General features: G+C 37.2%; 3 protein-coding genes across 4 annotated transcripts; 2 read left to right on the top strand and 1 right to left on the bottom strand.

Moving 5' to 3' along the window:
• The first annotated feature begins 311 nt into the window (after window positions 1-311).
• Window positions 312-12,753, top strand: LOC113330003 (uncharacterized protein At3g06530-like). Of its 2 annotated transcripts, none has more exons than XM_026576855.1 (38): window positions 312-811; window positions 910-1,005; window positions 1,214-1,331; window positions 1,424-1,597; window positions 2,032-2,202; window positions 2,349-2,404; window positions 2,517-2,606; window positions 2,703-2,851; window positions 3,052-3,134; window positions 3,215-3,343; window positions 3,434-3,508; window positions 3,778-3,940; window positions 4,108-4,247; window positions 4,363-4,470; window positions 4,573-4,750; window positions 5,219-5,301; window positions 5,382-5,531; window positions 5,626-5,788; window positions 5,906-6,054; window positions 6,263-6,344; window positions 6,487-6,664; window positions 6,818-6,893; window positions 7,069-7,239; window positions 7,330-7,398; window positions 7,481-7,585; window positions 7,725-7,814; window positions 7,913-8,124; window positions 8,248-8,437; window positions 8,546-8,728; window positions 8,836-8,931; window positions 9,044-9,111; window positions 9,186-9,516; window positions 9,659-9,874; window positions 10,131-10,799; window positions 10,914-11,323; window positions 11,645-11,891; window positions 12,003-12,173; window positions 12,332-12,753. In XM_026576855.1, exons 1-38 carry the CDS (start codon window positions 438-440, stop codon window positions 12,560-12,562), a joined length of 6,444 nt encoding a protein of 2,147 aa, XP_026432640.1. In that variant the 5' UTR covers window positions 312-437; the 3' UTR covers window positions 12,563-12,753. The 2 variants fall into 2 exon arrangements, with proteins under 2 accessions (XP_026432640.1, XP_026432639.1); XM_026576854.1 differs by having other exon boundaries at window positions 5,201-5,301.
• A 147-nt stretch (window positions 12,754-12,900) lies between these two features.
• LOC113330005 (uncharacterized protein YwbO-like) lies at window positions 12,901-15,238 on the top strand. The gene is made up of 8 exons (XM_026576857.1): window positions 12,901-13,082; window positions 13,343-13,490; window positions 13,564-13,683; window positions 13,761-13,804; window positions 13,895-14,020; window positions 14,356-14,440; window positions 14,565-14,621; window positions 14,956-15,238. Exons 2-8 carry the CDS (start codon window positions 13,359-13,361, stop codon window positions 15,043-15,045), a joined length of 654 nt encoding a protein of 217 aa, XP_026432642.1. The 5' UTR covers window positions 12,901-13,082; window positions 13,343-13,358; the 3' UTR covers window positions 15,046-15,238.
• On the bottom strand, window positions 15,184-16,144 carry LOC113330004 (protein NDR1-like). Its single transcript, XM_026576856.1, has one exon. The coding sequence runs from the start codon at window positions 16,114-16,116 to the stop codon at window positions 15,448-15,450; it is 669 nt and encodes a 222-aa protein (XP_026432641.1). The 5' UTR covers window positions 16,117-16,144; the 3' UTR covers window positions 15,184-15,447.
• Window positions 16,145-17,683: the final 1,539 nt, after the last annotated feature.

The following is a 17,683-nucleotide window of genomic DNA, read 5'->3' as shown; positions in this document are numbered from 1 at the left end:
ATATATTTGTCGATCGTCCAAAACATGGCCGATGCTCGTCCATGGCTTGACCGACCGACCAACATTGAGCCTATCGTCTCCAGTTGAGCCTATCTACCCAACTTGAAACGGGATGAATGCTTAGATTTGAGCTTTTGTTCAACCGAGTAAATCCTCTCAAACTACAAATGGATCGCTCAAGCTAAGCAGTCTAAGCTCAATTAAAAGCCCAAACATCATAAACCCCAACAGCCTCACTTAGTGGGGTGTACAAAGCCATAAACTACCGGTGCAAATATATCTCAACACTTGATATACCTATCACTCTTTTCTTCTCTTCTTCCTAAAACCCTAATCGCCCCGCCACCTCCCAAAGGCGGTTCCTCCATTACCAGGGTTTAAGCTTCCCACAGTCAAATTCCCATCTCCACGAACCCTAAAGCCATCCAAAATCAACCATGGCAACGACATTAGAAGCACAGTTACGAGTTATCAAATCCCTAAACAACTTAGAAATCAAATCAACAAAAAAACCATTCACAAATCCATCAATCTTGTACGATCCACGAGTCGCAGCTGATCTAGACATCGATTCACTCTATTCTATTGCCATTTCAAGTTTAGATGTGTTGGTAAAAAGTGAGCTCCGATTTGAAGCTTATAAGAATAGTTTGTTTAGTTATAAGAGTAGAGAATTGAATAGGGTTTTGCAAGGCAGAGTTGAAAATGAAGAGATTGACGTATCGATTTCTTCGTATTTGAGGTTGTTGTCTGGGTATTTGTTGGTTGATTCGGCTTTGCATACGCTGGAGTATCTTGTGCGGCGTTACATGTAATGTGTTTTTGTTTGTTTCAATTTTTACTTCTTTTTTTGACTTATTTATTTGTGGTTTATGAGTTGCTGATGTTTTGTTGATTTTGATTTTGTAGGGTTCATGTGTATAATATTGATGAATTGGTGAATTGTGCGCTGCCCTATCATGATACAGCTACGTTTGTAAGGATTGTGCAGATAGTGCAATTGCAGTAAGTTTTTTTGTTGATTGAGCTGAAATGTGTTTTTGTCTTGTAGTTATTTTCTTGTTCGTGTTTACTAAATTGGTAAATTGTGCTTTTGCCTTGTCGCCGCATACTTGTGCGGTTGTCAGGATGGTGCCAGTAGTGCAATTGAAGTAAGAGTTGAACATGTACTGTTGGTTTCACAAAATTTTGATTGTTTTCTTTATTGTTGCAGAAATAGCAAGTGGGGATTTCTTGAAGCGGTTCAGAAATCAGGTGCACCACCACCAAGGAATGTTTTAGTGCAACAATGTATACGAGACAGAGGGCTTTTGGTGACTTTATGTGAATACGTGGGTGATTTTTCTTCTTCTGTAGTTCTTTGTTTAGATTGTGGAGTTTTTTCTGAGTGTTCTGGGGAATGTTTATGTATTTTTTTTTGCAGGCAATGCCGGCAAAGAAATACCAGCCTTCCGTAGTTGTTATTAGCTTTTTTACTGCAGTTGCTGTTGAGGTACTTGGGGCTTTGACGGTTATAGATGCTGATACCGTGAGAAATGTTATTCAATTTGTATTTAAAGGACTTGATCCGAATGCGAATGGAGGCCCTGACCATAAGGTAAGGCTGCATCTATTTTATGGTTTTTGAAGTATTTTGCTTTTTATTCATTTTCCGACTATAATTTTATTGATTCGTTTAGACATGCTAAAACATTTTCTACAACTAGTTTATAATGGAAGCCTACAATGAGATAGAGAGAGTTGCTTAAAGTGTAAATCTGTACGCTAAAGGTATTTGCTTAATTTGTTTTTCGCATGAGAAATTCTGTGTAGACATTAGAGAACCATATTGATCACTAGTTTTCCTTAATGAGACACACATATCACTATTGAAAGTAGTTAACTAGTTATAAGAAATTGTTATAAAAATATTTAAGATCATTTGTCAGTTTTCTTCTTACCATTTTGGTAATGCTATGGCTCCCCTTTCTTTCATAACACATTCCTTGTTTATGGCTGTGCTAAACATTGTTCTTTATCTTTTTCTCGCAGGCTGGTGCCTTGATGATAGCTAGTTTATTGGCAAACAGAGCAGCTTTGGCGTCTGATGTTATCAAGAATTTGATTGCGTCAATTGCAAGGATTGCTCAAAAAGATGCAAAAGAATTTGCCGATTTACCATGGCTTCGTACGTCACTCATGGCTATCATAAGCATCGTGCAGGTATTTCCATCTTCAGTACATTTGGACTATTGGTTGTATCAAATTTCAGCTTACTGCATTTAGTTTGTGTACTATGTGTCTAGGCCTCCCATGTTTGGCTCGTGCGTTTCTAATTCTTGTTATTTTGTCTCTTTGCGTATTGCCAGTCACAGTCCGTTCAGATATTCCCAAAGAAAGCAGTGGAGACCCTTAATGAAATTAGGTAGTTCCCTTGGAACTGAACTTGAATAATTTTCTATATCTTATGAGTCCCGTGGCGTACGCTTCTGTCACTTTTCAACTCTCTGATGTAATATTTTCATTTTCTCTTGAAGGGATTTTGCTGGAGTACTTTTTGGACTGTTGAAGGAGTTCAATATTGAGACGTTCTTGACAGTTTATTTGGAATCATTGGTTAACTATAGGTGACTAACCTTTTCTGTAACACCACATGCGTGACATTGTCTTCTTTTTTGCATTTTAATGCAAGACTGAGATTCTCAACTCTCTTTTTTTGACAGTTCTTCAGATGAATATTGCCGTCGGGCCTTGATATCCACATTAGAGACTGTCGATGTAAAGGATTATATTCATAATATTGTGATTAAGGTGCTTACTTCATGCACGGCGTTATCTAAAAGAATGGGTAAATCTGAATTACCTGATTCAGGTACTTTGATGACAACATTGGAATTTAACTTTTACAGATTTTTCTTTTGGCTAAAGTCGAAGCATGTAGCTGTTACATCCTTAGCACATTGGCTTTGATTGCGCTGTTAAACATGATTTCTGTGCATTGAACCAAATCTGGAAAAGATAAGTAGGCAGTATGCATTACTAATAGATGTATTGTTCCGTGACCATGCTCAGGATGCTGGGCCAAACAAGTGTTCGTTGTTATTGATAAGAATTATCCATCCGAGCTGCGTGAAGCTGTTAGAAAGTTCCTGGAGGTCTGGTTACTGATAGGAGGTTTTCATACTCTGTACTTTTTCTACAATTTCAAATTTTAACTATGCTTTCTCTGTTGTAGGACTCAAGTGAGAAAACTAAGAAAGGGGACTCGGTTTTTGAGGTTCTATGCATGATGTTTGATGGCAGTGTCGATCCATCACTACCTATAACTGATTCAAAACTGTGGTTCTCACTTGAACATCCTAAGGTATGCATTTCAAGGAAAATCTATGTCAGAAAGTAGATTTTATTACTTGCTTTTCTTCTAGCTGACATTTTTTCTTTTAAAATCTGGAAGGCGGAGATCCGTAAAGCTACCCTATCCAGTTTGTCCAAATCAAAGATTCTGAAAGCTGAAGCTGATGATTCTCAGGTTCGCTGCTTTATCTCCTATTACGTAAGAAGTTTTTGAATCTTATTTAGTTCTGCTGTACATGACTAACATGGAAAAAAAGTTCTGCTGTAGTTGTACTGAAAAATATGGAGATCTGGGCATGTTTACTTTTCTGCTGTATTACACCAGTATACTTCGCTTCTAACATATCCCTTATACTCTGGACCATGATTTCTCCTGGGCTCGATAGATTTGCGATAGCCAATATAGTCAACTGATTTCGTTCTCCCTTATATATTGTGTTCCAGAAGCTTGCTTCTATTCAACAAGCAATATCGAGGCGGCTTCAAGATGATGATCTTAGTGTTGTTCAAGCGGCTTTATCTCTGGACGGGTTGACTAGAGTCATTAGCGGGCCTGATCTTCTCGAGGCATTACGTGATATTCTTCTTAGATGTGCTGAAATCACAAGTGAGTATTCTTCATGGATACTTGTAAAGACCTTCACGTGTCGGTTAGAATTAAATGAAGTCAGGTCCTCTTATTCTTCTGCCTCCAGTTACAATTTTGTCTCTCCTTGAAGTCGCCAATCTTGATTGACATGTACCTTCTTCTGATTAGGATTTTATTTTTTGTAGGTGTGACACTTGTCCCATCTGAAGCTAGTGCTGTTGCTCGTTCATGCCTTGAATGTGCAATTTTGAACTTCAAAGATCTGACTGAATATAAAAAAGAAGTTGCTAGAATGTTGTTTCCCTTACTTCTAGTTCTTCCGAAGGTTCGTTACTTGTCTTTACAACCTTTCTCTTAAATCTTAATGCATTTTCTCGTTTATTTCCCCAATCAATTTGAAAAAATTGGTTTATGATTGTATTGATGCATTTGTATTACAGACACAGAAGTTAAACTTAAAGGCTCTAGAATTGGCTACGGAAATTCAATGGTCATTTTACAAGAGTATATCTCTTTCATGTGATCTAATATCCTCAGCGCAAGACAAGGTAAATTCTCATGAATTCTGTTAAAGATCAGGACAAATTTGAATGATCAATGTCATGTTGCCATGAGTTAAATAGATTTGATTCTAATTTTAAACGATGCAGAAACTGGAACCTAGCTCAACTGAAATTAATATGAAGACTATTTGTGCTTTTGGTGAAACGTTTGCCGCACAACCCGTGGAATGTTTAACTTGGTTGATTGAGTGCTCCAACGATTCAGAGCTGTCGAAGACATTGTTCTTCTTAGTTATACTGCAATCACTTAATATCGAGAAGAAAGGTTAGATTAAGCATTTATTTCTTCAGGAATCTTAATCCAATTTCTTCAGTTCAGTAAAGTTTTCTGTTCACATTTTTACTTCACATTTTTGCATCCCTTTTCTTTCTTTCTTATTATGCCTATCTGTATCATTCTCTCACAGATACTTTCTGTACTGTATCATCTCTATTTCTCTAGCGAGCAATCGATGTTTAAACCATTGTATTCTTTAGTTTGTATAGGTTAAATTGGTACATGGTGAAATTGACACTCTCAAAGATTTTATATATGATATTCAAATTGCTATTTGAAATGTTTAGATCGTTTGATATTTCAAGTGCCAAACATTTGAACTATATCAGTAGCTTCTGTCATGCTAAGATCCTTGTATGTTAGTCATTTATTTGTCTGCCATGTAATTCTAGTATTTTATTTCCTGATTTTCTTTTGACTTGTGTATCTTTATATTAGATTCTGCTGGATTTTCAGTACTATTTCAAGCTTGCTTCCCAGTTCTGAAGCAGGAATGGAGTGTATATGAGTCTACGAGTTATAACCTTCCAGAGCAAGAGGTAGATGTTAATTTATAGCCAAATTCAGATTTTGGTGACTTGCAAACTTCCTGTTACTCACATTTCCTCTCATGTGACAGTTAACTGTGGAGCAGCTGGATAGGGGTTGCGATGATTTCTTGGGCCAGCTTTTTAAGTCCAACTTCAAAGCATTAAATGCAAATATTTTGGTTTGCATTTTTTGGAGGTTACTGCAAACATTTGTTTCGGCGGTCCAGCTGAATAACATGGTCTGTTGCTGCTTGTTATTTAATCGTCTTGGCTAGTGTTAGTTGTTGCATTGTGTATAGTCACTCATTCACGGATTTATATCTTTACTTGCAGGCTCAAGATGACAGTAAAGAGTTGCTATCTACTCTTCATGAGTTGTTTTTCTTCTTTGCAACATCTCGATTGGCTCATATTTTGCGGGGACAGTTTCATTCACTTGTGGCGAAATGCAACATCTCTACAGTCAGCTTCCTGTCCAAATATTTTACTGAAGAAGGTTCTTATTCTTCTTTTGATTATGCCTGGCGATTGGTGGAGTTTTGTTTTTCTTCTTTGTTTTGGTTTGATGACATTTGGTGCTGTAGTTATCATTCTAATGAGTTTCTTTTTTCAGGCGCTCCTGTTGCAGTTCAAATTGAAAGTCTTCATAGTATTGCTTCTACTTGTTCGCAGCTGTCCCTGGAGAAAAATTTAAGAAATGACCACTTCCTTCCCCTTCTCAGTTTTCCTTCTGTTTTGGTTCCGCTTTCAAGCGAAAACAAGGTTCGCTCTTGGTTGCTCATTCTGCGTCTTTTAATTTTATACTTAATGCTAATAATTATGGTAACTGAATGCTGTATAGTACACATTCCTGTTCTATTTTTAACAATTCTGTTTTTCTATTGCAGTTTTTTGTTGTCTTGTGTGTAATTTGCTGTTATATTATTATAATTATTTGTACCTTAATGCCACATTTCATCTTCATCTTCAGGACATCCGAGCAGCAGCCATGACGTGCATGGAGGGGCTCGATGCACTGTGGCAGTACGTATTCAAATCTAGCGGGAAAAATGGTATCTATTTGCTAATTTTGCTTAGAACAATCTTTGAATAGATCAAATAGTCTACCTTTATTTATATGCGGCTTATTTTTCTTATCATTATTTCATGTTTTCCGATTTAGACTGAAGTGTTCTAATGCTTTTAACATGACAGGGAATGATGCTATGTTGACTAGTAGCACATGGACACCTTCCCTAGGGAAAGTTTTGGATCTAATTGTACAACAGAAGAGGCTGATCTTATCGGATTGGGATTTTCTTCCATCATTTTTTACAGCTGTACTTGGCCCTCCTTGCAATAGTCTTGTAGTGCCGCAAAGTGTTGATGAAAGGTTCTATAAACATTCTTCTCAGACTAGTATATTTACTCTTATGGCATGGAGATGTCCTGAACTTGTCATTTGACACTTGCAGTTCTCTAGTCTGCTTATCTTACCTTGTCATTCTTCTTCCTCTTATATATTGTTTCTGTCTTCTATGTTCAGTTTTGATCAGCGCACAAAGGAAGCTATCCTCCTTTTCCTTTTAAAATCTGTGCTCAAACTATCTCCATATGGGAAGGTACACCCTAGTATATATAAATATCTATGTCTTCTTCCTTGTTATGTGTCTTCTGCATTGTTGCACTATTTCAGCAGAGAAATTAGTCTTCAAGTTCTTGCTTTTTTAGTTGAGCAGACTAGCTTGTTCTATAAATCTTGGACCTTCTCTCACTTAAGGAAGAATATTTTCGCAGCTTGTCATCCTGTCATTGTTTAAAGGAATGAGCGGTTCTATCATGCATATAAGTGGTGTTAAATCATTACTGTCTGAACTCCTGGAAAGGCGCAGCCAATGTTTTAGCCCCAATAAATCCTTCCAAGCATTATCAACAATTGAAATCGAGACGTTATGCATTCTGCTGGAGGTACTTTTATAAAATTTTAAGACTTCCTCTCTTGTTGCTTTGTTGCTGTAGTTATATTAATATCTGAAAGAGTAACTTTTGGCCTTTTAGGGCTGCGCTTCATCTAGTGCTTCTTCTTCTGAAACGATATGGTCCGAGCATCTCATCAAGGCATTGAAAGTAAGCAGTTAGTTTATTCGGTTACTGTTACTTGCCTAATTTGTTCATTTATACTAACGTGTTTGTTCTTCTATACTCCTAGGTCGATAGTGAGCCCCCAGAAGATCCTGCTATCATAAGGCCCTGTGTAACTGTGCTTCAAAATCTGAGTTGCTCCCTATACAATTGTTTGAATACTGAGACACAGGTTTGTTTGTGCTTTTTTTGATTGTTCTCCAAATGTTCGTTGTTTTATGGTGTGCATTGCTAAAGTTACCATGTTATCGACCAGCTTACAATACTTGTTTTACATGTTATTTAAATTTCTTCCTCTCTCTGTTAACCAGGACCAAGTTGTTCAAAATCTTGTGTTTCTGTTCCGAAATGACTGTGGTGAAATCCAGAATGCAGCGAAAGATGCTCTTCTTCGAATCAATGTTTGTTATTCTACCTTGATCGAATTTTGGTGCTCACTTTTGGATGTTTCCTTTAGCTTAGCAATTGAACTTAACCACTTTGTGCTAATGTTTGGCAGGTTACTTCTTTAACTGTAAGCAAGTTGCTTAAGTTGATTCTTGCAAAAGAAGGCCAGTTAAGTCTTTCTTCTAGTGGAAAGAAGAAAAAGAAACAAGTAAAACAGTTGAGTGACCCCCTACAACATGATCTCTTTTATAAAGAAGGAAGCATAGTCACTTTCCTTAGCTCACTCCTTGATGCTTTGCTCATGAAGAAAGCTATAGAAAACAGGTATTGACACCTAAATATGACTCTTTTTAAGATTATTTCATTAGCGTGGTTACTGTCTGCTGCCAAAGTTTAAGCAACAATATTGTGCTGTAAGATTAACTAAGGGTGGATTCTATGTTGTAGGGAGTCTCTGATTGGGCCTCTATTTGAGGTTCTCGAAAAGGTCTTTTCAGATGATTGGCTCGCTGGCAAAGCTCAGAATTCTTCTGCAGTTACACAAACCTCTGGCAGTACAGTAAGTTATGTTCAACAGGCTGTGTTATCAGTCCTTGAAGACATAACTACGTCTCTTTTCTCTGCTGTTCCATTAGAGGTATCCACACGTTCACATACTGTAATAATTCATATATAGTTTTATAAAAGAATACAAGAAATCGTTGTTTTAGTCTCATTTGCATTCTTGTACATATTCCGAATGCAGGATAACATAAGTAATAAATTGGATATTAAGCTCTTGGTTGAGTGTGCATGGGCAGCGAAGGATGCACTGGCACGCAATCATGCGTTCTCTCTGTTAACTTCAATCGCGAAAGTTGCACCACAAAAAGTCTTGGACCATATTTTTGGTATCTTTACTGTAATTGGGGAGTCCGCAGTTTCCCAGGTTGGTTAATGTTCACCTTACCTAGTTCTTATTGTTGTCTGAAAGTCGCTGTTATGGAACCATAAGCTATGCGTTGACTCTGCTACTTTATTTTAATTTGTTTTCAGAGTGACAGCTATTCACAAACAGTCTTTGAGGACTTGATATCAACGGTAGTTCCATATTGGATATCTAAAACAAATAACGCTGAGGAACTTCTTCAGGTACTTTTTTTCGTTATTCGTGTTATTTCAAGTGATAACCAAATATATTGTGCTGCCTTTTTGCTTATTTAATTTTTCCTTGATGAATCTGCTGGTGAATTTTGTTTTTCAGATTTTTATAAAGGTATTGCCTGAAATTGCCGAGTGCAGAAGGATCAAACTTGTAGTCTTCTTGTTGAGGTATGTTCTAGTTCTTGCAGTATTTCTCAAAAATTTCATGTTCGGAGACTCAAATTGGCATGTTTATAATGCAGGGTTCTTGGAGAACGAACTACCCTGGCGTCTGTATTTATTCTGCTTATTCGTTCATTGATTTCACGGACAAGCATGTCCTTAGAGTCCTCTGCTTCGTCTGTGACTCGCAAAGAGTGGGAGTATCTGTTTGCTACACAACTGTGCGAGCAGTATTCATGCATTATATGGCTTCCATCTCTTGTTTCTCTTCTTCAACAAATAACGGTGGGTAACCAATCTGAAGAACAACTTGCCGAGTTGCTACTTGGAATGCAGTTTGTTGCTCACAAACTTCAGGACACTGAGTTGATTTTCAAAATTGAATCCGGAGAAGACTCGGATGAAATTCAGGTATGCGATTTCAGGTTTTTATTCCAAAGTTGAATGTCTCATCTCATCTCTTTTCTTCTTGGCCAACATAATTATTTGGTTCAGTTTTCTAAACCATACTTCCTTTGATGTCTGAAAAATTATCTGGTGGGTGCATTTACAGAGATCACTAGGAGCACTTCTGGAGCAGGTTGTTTCTCACTTGGAACTTCTCGATGGAAAAGGAAAGCAATCGAAGGTTACTAGTAGTGTGAAGAAAGAATTAAGGGACTGTATGCATGCTGTCTTGAAGACCATCACAAGAGAAATGGTTCCTTCATCATATTTTAAAGGAATAGTTCTGCTGTTAGATCATTCAAATGGAAATGTGAAAAAGAAGGTATGGTGGTGATTGTATCTTTCAATATTAGGCCTGGCTGATATTGGGCCGTTGGAAGTGTTTTATGGTTTGAGAGTGGCTTACTCAGTCTCACACCTAGTAACGTGTAAAATGATGAATTGGAAGAGTTTTCCTTCTGCCCCAGCATTCATGTTATGAAAGCTGGGGATGTTTGGTTAGCTTCTAAACATCTATGCTTGCAGTTGTTTGGTTTAATATGTTGGACTAACTAATTCATTTTTTTTCAACCATGCAGGCTCTTGGGCTTCTTTGTGAGGCAATCAGGGAGCGCGACATGGTTAAACCAAAGCGGAAGGGTAAATCAAATTTGAAACACGAATCAGCTAGCTCCTGGGTTCATTTGGACGAGTGTTCTTTGAAGTCTTTTGAAGGAATGTGCTCGAAAATTCTTCACTTGGTTGATAGTTCTACAAATGAGTCCAGTGTTCCAGTAAAGCTATCTGCACTTTCTGCATTTGAAGTATTGGCTAATAAGTTTCCCTCGCAAGATTCCATCTTCAACTCATGCCTTGAATCTGTTACAAAGCAAATTGCTTCTGAAAACTTGTCGGTTTCTTCCAGCTGCCTTCGCACGACAGGTGCTTTAGTCAATGTGCTTGGTCCCAGGGCATTGTCAGAGCTTCCTCATATCATGGACTACTTGTTGAAGAGGGCTCGTAACATCACATCTTCAGCTAAAGTACTCCAAAACAGCCACGAGAAGGCAGGACTTCAGGATTCTCTTTTGACATCTGTTCTTGTTACTTTGGAGGCTGTAGTAGACAAGCTTGGTGGGTTTTTAAATCCTTACCTTGAAGATATTATAGAGCTCATGGTCTTGCATCCAGAATATGCTTCAGGATCGGATATAAAGTTGAAGGCTAAAGCAGATACAGTGAGGAGACTCGTCTGTGAGAAAGTACCTGTAAGTCTTTATACACAGATAGTTTAAAATGAGAATGGAAGTTGTATTTCCTTTGACTTTTTATTACATAAGGTCGTATTCATTATATAATATTTGACTTGTTATTTTGTTCAGGTCCGTCTTACTGTTGCACCATTGCTTAAGGTGTACACAAAGGCTATCCAATCCGGTGAATCCAGTTTATTAGTTACTTTCGAAATGTTATCAAATCTAATTGGTACCATGGATAAATCCGCTATTGGAATGTACCACGTGAGGATATTTGAACTGTGCCTTTTAGCACTTGATCTTCGCCGGGAAAGTCCTGTTTCAGTTAAGAAGGTCGATATTGTAGAAGAAAGTGTTATTGACTCGATGATTGTTTTGTCTTTGAAACTTACGGAGAACATGTTCAAGCCTCTTTTTCTCCGAAGCCTTGAATGGGCAGAATCTGAAGTCGAAGGACCTGGTTCTACTGAGAGCAGGAAATTAGATAGAACTATATCTTTCTACAGATTAATCAGCAAGCTTGTTGAACGCCACAGGTGAGATGATTTTCCTTTTCTTTTGTTTATTGTGTGTGAAAGTCTGACGGAGCGTGATAGAAAGTGTTTTTGGGTTGGTAAGGAATTTGGGGGTAGAAGTTCTGGTTGGTTAGCCTAATTGCGATCTGGTTATTTATTGCATGGGAATAATTTTGAGTCTATAGAGGTTAATTACAGAGCCTACAAGAGATAAATTTATGCAGTGGAGAGCTGTTTTTAGTTCTAGGGATTTATAATGATTAGTTAGTGTTCTTTTAGAAATTCACCAACATTTGGTTCAAGCACTTTCTGCTCAACTTAACTTTGTATTTTTCAATGCAGATCTTTGTTTGTTCCCTATTTCAAGTATTTGCTCGATGGATGCACACTTTATTTAACACAAGATGCGTTGAGTGTTGGGTTGACACCAAAGAGAAAGAAGTCCAAGGTTGCCGAAGTTGTCGCAACTAGTAAGGGAGAAATATCACCTAGACAATGGCATCTTAGAGCACTAATGGTTTCTTCCTTGCACAAATGCTTTGTGTATGATGCTGGGAGCTTGCAGTTTCTTGATGCAACTAATTTTCAGGTTAGTTAATTTCACCTGGCGTTTTTAAATATGTGTTTCATCAAGTAGTAGATACTTTTTTTCTTTCTTGAAATCTATTCAGTTAATTAATCTGAGTTTTTATCTTTGTAGACTTTGTTGAAACCAATTGTCGCTCAGTTGGTGGTGGAACCACCATCTTCTCTACAAGAGTTTCCAGATGCACCATCTGTTGAGGAAGTGAATGATTCACTGGTTGCGTGTCTTGGTCAGATGGCCGTAACTTCTGGCTCAGATCTACTGTGGAAGCCCCTAAACCACGAGGTGAGTGAAGAACATGTCTTGTATTTATATCTTATATAACAGCATAACTGATCAAGTTTGTTAAGATTAGGAACTCATTGAACGATCAAAGACTCTTAGTAAGAACCTGAACTCGTCCATTCTATAGTAGTTTTAAGCTTTTATGGTTTTTATTGCAGGTGTTGATGCAAACAAGGAGTGAGAAGATTCGCGCGAGAATATTAGGATTGAGAGTCGTCAAGTACATGGTAGAGAATCTGAAAGAAGAATACCTCACACTTCTTCCCGAGACAATTCCGTTCCTTGGTGAACTACTTGAAGATATGGAGCTTCCTGTTAAGACACTTACTCAAGAAATTCTCAAAGAAATGGAGACACTCAGTGGTGAAAACTTGCGGGATTACTTGTAGTCGCAGTCTGAGAGGCACAAGAAAGTGCATTTTTGTTAGGGGAATAGAATTTGTAAATGATTTCATCAGCAGAGAAAAGGGGTTTGAGATCCTCTTCACTAATATTAATATTATGGTATTGTAATATGTACTATGTATACTTTCAACAGATCTTCCAAGTGAAATGATCTTGTTTAAAATTTTTGATGCAAGAATACTGACTACTCTAAATGGATCTACCTATGGCTAGTGCTGGTGTTGATAGGTCAATACGGACTTCTTGATATCTGACCGTTCAATTCTTCCAGGTGGCGCTAGCCGATTTTTATTCTCACTGTTATCTTTCACATTAAACTCCGTTGACAAATGTACACGTTTTTCATGTCTACACTGTTTTGTTAGGTCTGAAAATCTGAAACCAGCATCTGAGCATATACTAAAGATATTTTGAAAAACCAACAGAAATTAATTCCCTTCGAGCTAACTGAAATTCCTTGGATTTGTGGTTCCATTCTGCAACATCAACAGATCTCTTCCAAGTGTAAGTCGTTGTCTTATGAATTTGATTTCTAAGTTCGTAAAGATTATTGAATTTCTCTTCAATTGTTCGTTAATTTAAAATGGATTTGGGAAATGTGTTGTAAATATATAGAGATTTCAAAGAATTTAATGATTTCAACTTTGAATTGTATATACAAGAACCTTTGATCGGTAGAAAACAAGAAGATAATTCGATTAATTTTTTCAGTTAATTGTGTTCATTTAGGAGTTGATTGTGCTGATGAGATTCTTTTATTCCAGATACACAAAGTATCTCATGGCTAACACCAGTGGGAAGAAGCTTATCAAAATTGATGTCAGTTCAGACACCGTGTGTCCATGGTGTTTTGTAGGCAAGAAGAATTTGGATACAGCTATTGAATCATCGAAGGATCAATTTGACTTCGAGGTAGGTCCTTTTTTTTTTTTTAATCATACTTTCGCCATGTTAGTTTTGCTGATTACTAGAGGTGTATATGCAGGTTAGATGGCATCCATATATGCTTAATCCTTCTGCTCCAAAAGAAGGTGTTCTTAAGCGGGATTTCTACAGGGAAAAGTTTGGAGCTCGGGTTCAACAAATTGAAGGTCGAATGACCGAGGTTTGTCTCGATCTCACTATCAAAATCAAGGATAGATGCACTGATTTGTATACTAACCATCTCCATTTCTATTACAGGTGTTCCGTGGAATTGGGTACAACTATGATATGTCTGGTCTCACGTATGTATAAAGCATAGTTTAGTGCAGCTGATAATGGGTTGTAATTATGGTTTTTCAGTTTTTGTGATTTAATGGTTCATAATTTTGCAGGGGAAATACATTGGATAGCCACAGGCTCATCACTTTTGCCGGGCACCAGGGACTTGACAAGGAACATGCTCTTGTGGAGGAATTGGGCCTTGGCTATTTCACAAAGGGAAGATACATAGGAGACAGGTAATCGGTTTTGTTTAGGATGTTAGTTTCATTTCACTTGTCGTACAACCGAACCTGGGGCGTAAAGGTTGGTGGTTTTTGTGCATACCATGTTGTTCATTTCCTATTTGCATATAAGCAGTGATACACAAATTGATATTTCTTATTCTAGTATCTTGTAACTGCAATATTTGTCCTTATTAAACGACATTTTCATGATAAGATTGCTTAATTTACACTGCATCTAGCTTCTAGTGTCAATATGTATGCAAGAAAAACAAAGCAATACAAATATGAGCATGTAGGTACTTGTAGTTGGATAATCCTTTCTCTAAATAATGGATTCCTAAATGCAGAGACTTTCTTGTTGAAGCTGCTAGCAAGGTTGGGATTGAGGGGGCTGCAGAATTCCTTGAAAATCCTAACAATGGGCTCAATGAGGTTATTTTCTTCATAATCTTGAAAACAATTACTGTCTTAACCGTCCACTTTAATCCAGCTGAAGCAGCTAAACTAAATTGTTACTTTCTGTTTGCTTATTAAATTTATAACTGTTGGATAAAAGGTTCATGAGGAGCTACAAAAGTATTCGACACAGATTTCTGGAGTCCCTTTTTATGTGGTAAGTTAACTTTGTTCTTAAGTGTATATTGGATGTTCAGATAAACATATTTGTTCCACAGAAATAAGCAGTTGAGTATACCTTCGTTTTCCAGAAGACACCCCAAACCTTTACTTCTTTATTCGTCAATGGTGACTTGTAAAAACTTAAAGCAGCAATGAGACTGTCAATTATTTGCTAGGTTCGTTTCATGATTGCAACTGAGTTTGTGTTCCTCCGAGAGAGTATGTCTGCCTGGGTGGAAATGGCTTTAGTTCCTCTAAGGCCTCTTGTTGACTTTATAGTCTCAACGCTATGTTTTGGTCTTCTCTAAGGTTCTTTTTCTCACTAACAGATTAATGGAAAGCACAAGCTCAGTGGTGGCCAACCGCCAGAGGTGTTCCTGAAAACTTTTCAAGCGGCTGCAAATGACAACAGCTCTTAATCCATGTGCAAGAAGAACTTATATTTGATGCTGCTACTACCACTACCATCTGATGAAATTGTTATCTTGTAAAACATGACTCTTTTTTTCCGGCGTCTCTCCAAGTAGTTTTTATTGTAAGAACACAAACATGGAACATTAAGAAAACATGCCTGAATTATTTTGCTACTCAGATGAACTCAAAATTTTCCTTAATGGTGTCTGATAAGAGTTTGATGAAAATAAGAACCAAGACAATATGGCACTGACCAGAGCAGTAATGCAAAATTGTACCCCAGAAAACGAAATCAAAAGAGGCAAAATAAGAGCCAACACAACACTATTCATACGGTGGCAGGAATACAGTCACAATCACAAATGCACGCAGAAGCATTAGACAGCCTTTATGTGTTCTTTGCAGCCTCAGACTATTTTTCTTTGCAGCCTCAAACCATGCTCAACAGACATCATTCCATGGTCATTAACAGTAACATTAACTCCTAATCTTAACTCGTGCCTTTTTGTCTTCCATATCCCATTCTTAAACCTGACATGTGTATCCAAATCGACTCGAAATATTGCAGGGGTATTTCCATTAGAAACCTTTTTCTTAACTTCCTCCCAGGGTACCCCAAAAGTTTGGACTGTCTCTACATGATCTCTTGTACGCAAATACCTTTGATGAAATGGAGGTATAGATGTATTTCCAATCGGTAAGCTTAAGCCATCGTTACCGTAGTAATAAGAGAAAGTCATGTTCACCTTATCATAGTAAACTTTCTTCTCCGTATTTCGATTCCAAAAACTGAGCTCGAATGATATGGCTGTGGAATTCACTGTATTGGTAGCATTTGAAGCTTTATCAAGTGTCGGAATGTAAAATTTCCCGAGCGTACAACGAGGTCTCAACGGATGCATACCAAACCATGTGATTAGAGAAACTAACGATACAGTGATTACAATTGCAATGAACATTAAGAAATACCTATCAATAAAAGTCAGTATGAAAAACCTTGGTTTACCCTTGGGATTTGCAGGAGCAAGAGGAGTTTCAGCAGTGGCCATGATATGTTTTGATGTGGAGGCGGTCATGATAAGTTTTGATGGGTTTTGTTGAAGAGGAATTCTTCTTCTTTATACTCATAAGAATCTTTATAAAGGGAATTGAGGATAAGAATCAATAAGATCACCACTAAAAACCCAGCTAGGAATCCATTTCAACGTATCATATATTTTAAATGTGATTCCTGTGATGAAGCCTAGTGTAAAGGCTGCCTGTCACCATTCAACCCAAGTTTCTGATAAACATAGTATTTGTGTTTGCTTATGTCATATGCCATTAAACCAGTTGTATTTAACTAGCATTGAACAGTTAACACTTGTATTACATGTCGACCAACTTAAGAGCACTCATAGTGGTTTAACATCTTTTAACTATTCCAAGGTACTTTTTATCCAAGAAAAATTGCTAAAGATTCAATTTAATATACTCTGTATTAGGTAGGTAATAACAAAATAATGCCCTTTAGCTTTATTTTTCTTTTTCTCTAGAAGAGATTACAAATATCTTACCTATGAATAAAATAAATAGTATTCAGAATGACGAAGACTTGAAAATTGATAGGGATGCAGTAATATATTCCCACTATTATGTCCAAACTTTTATAACTAATAAGATTTTTTTTGAGAAGTTTACCCTCAATTTTAATAGATTGAACCGATTTTTAATTAGTTTCTGTTTTATCGTTTCAGTTTTCTCCAACGTCCCAAGAAATGAATTACTTCTATCAATATCCAAATCCACTAGACAGAATTTAAATTGTAATAGGTTTCTCACCGTGAGAATACCAATAGATAAACTGTGTTTATATATATGTTTACATACTTTGACCTACAGCAAAAGATACAGTTGCTTTTGGCTAGACATACAAAACATACCTAATAAGACCCAGACTATAAACAAGAAAGTACAATTTCAATAGGAAATAAAAACTGGGTTTCCTATTATCTAACACCCTCCCTCGATCTAAGCGGGTGGTTAGAGACAGTAAGCTTAGAACGTAGAAATGAGAAACGATCTCGTGAAAGACGTCTGCAATCTGATCCTTAGAGCAAGCGAAACGAACAATTAGCTGATCACGTTGAACCCTTTCACGAACAAAATGATATCGATTTCAATGTGTTTAGTACGATCATGAAAAATAGGATTCATGGTAAGATATGTAGCACCAAGATTATCACACCATAAAACAGGAGTGCAGGCAAGCCCTCGATATTCAGCCTCGGTACTTGACTTTGAGACTTTTTTTGTGTTTTCGAGCACTCCAAGAAATGATATTCGATCCTAAGTAGACACAATAACCACTAGTGGAACGTCTATCAATTGGATCACCAGCCCAATCAGCATATGTATAGGCTTAAAAACTTAGTTGCAAAGAAGAAGAAGGCCGGAGAGTAAGACCATAAGTAGAAGTACCTTGTAGATAGCGCAAAATTCTCTTAACAAGAAGCATATGCTGGTCAGTAGGATGTTGCATAAACTGACAAACTTTATTAACTGAGAAGGAAAGTTCCGGACGTGTGATCAACAAGTATTGAAGACCTCCAACAAGACTCCGATATTCAGTAGGATTTTTCAAAGGAATTCCATTATGCGGAT

Source organism: Papaver somniferum, unplaced genomic scaffold (genome assembly GCF_003573695.1).
Source record: "Papaver somniferum cultivar HN1 unplaced genomic scaffold, ASM357369v1 unplaced-scaffold_117, whole genome shotgun sequence".
Taxonomy (NCBI): Eukaryota; Viridiplantae; Streptophyta; class Magnoliopsida; order Ranunculales; family Papaveraceae; genus Papaver; species Papaver somniferum.
Note: the sequence above shows the minus strand (reverse complement) of the source record. Positions and strands in the feature narration are given on the sequence as shown.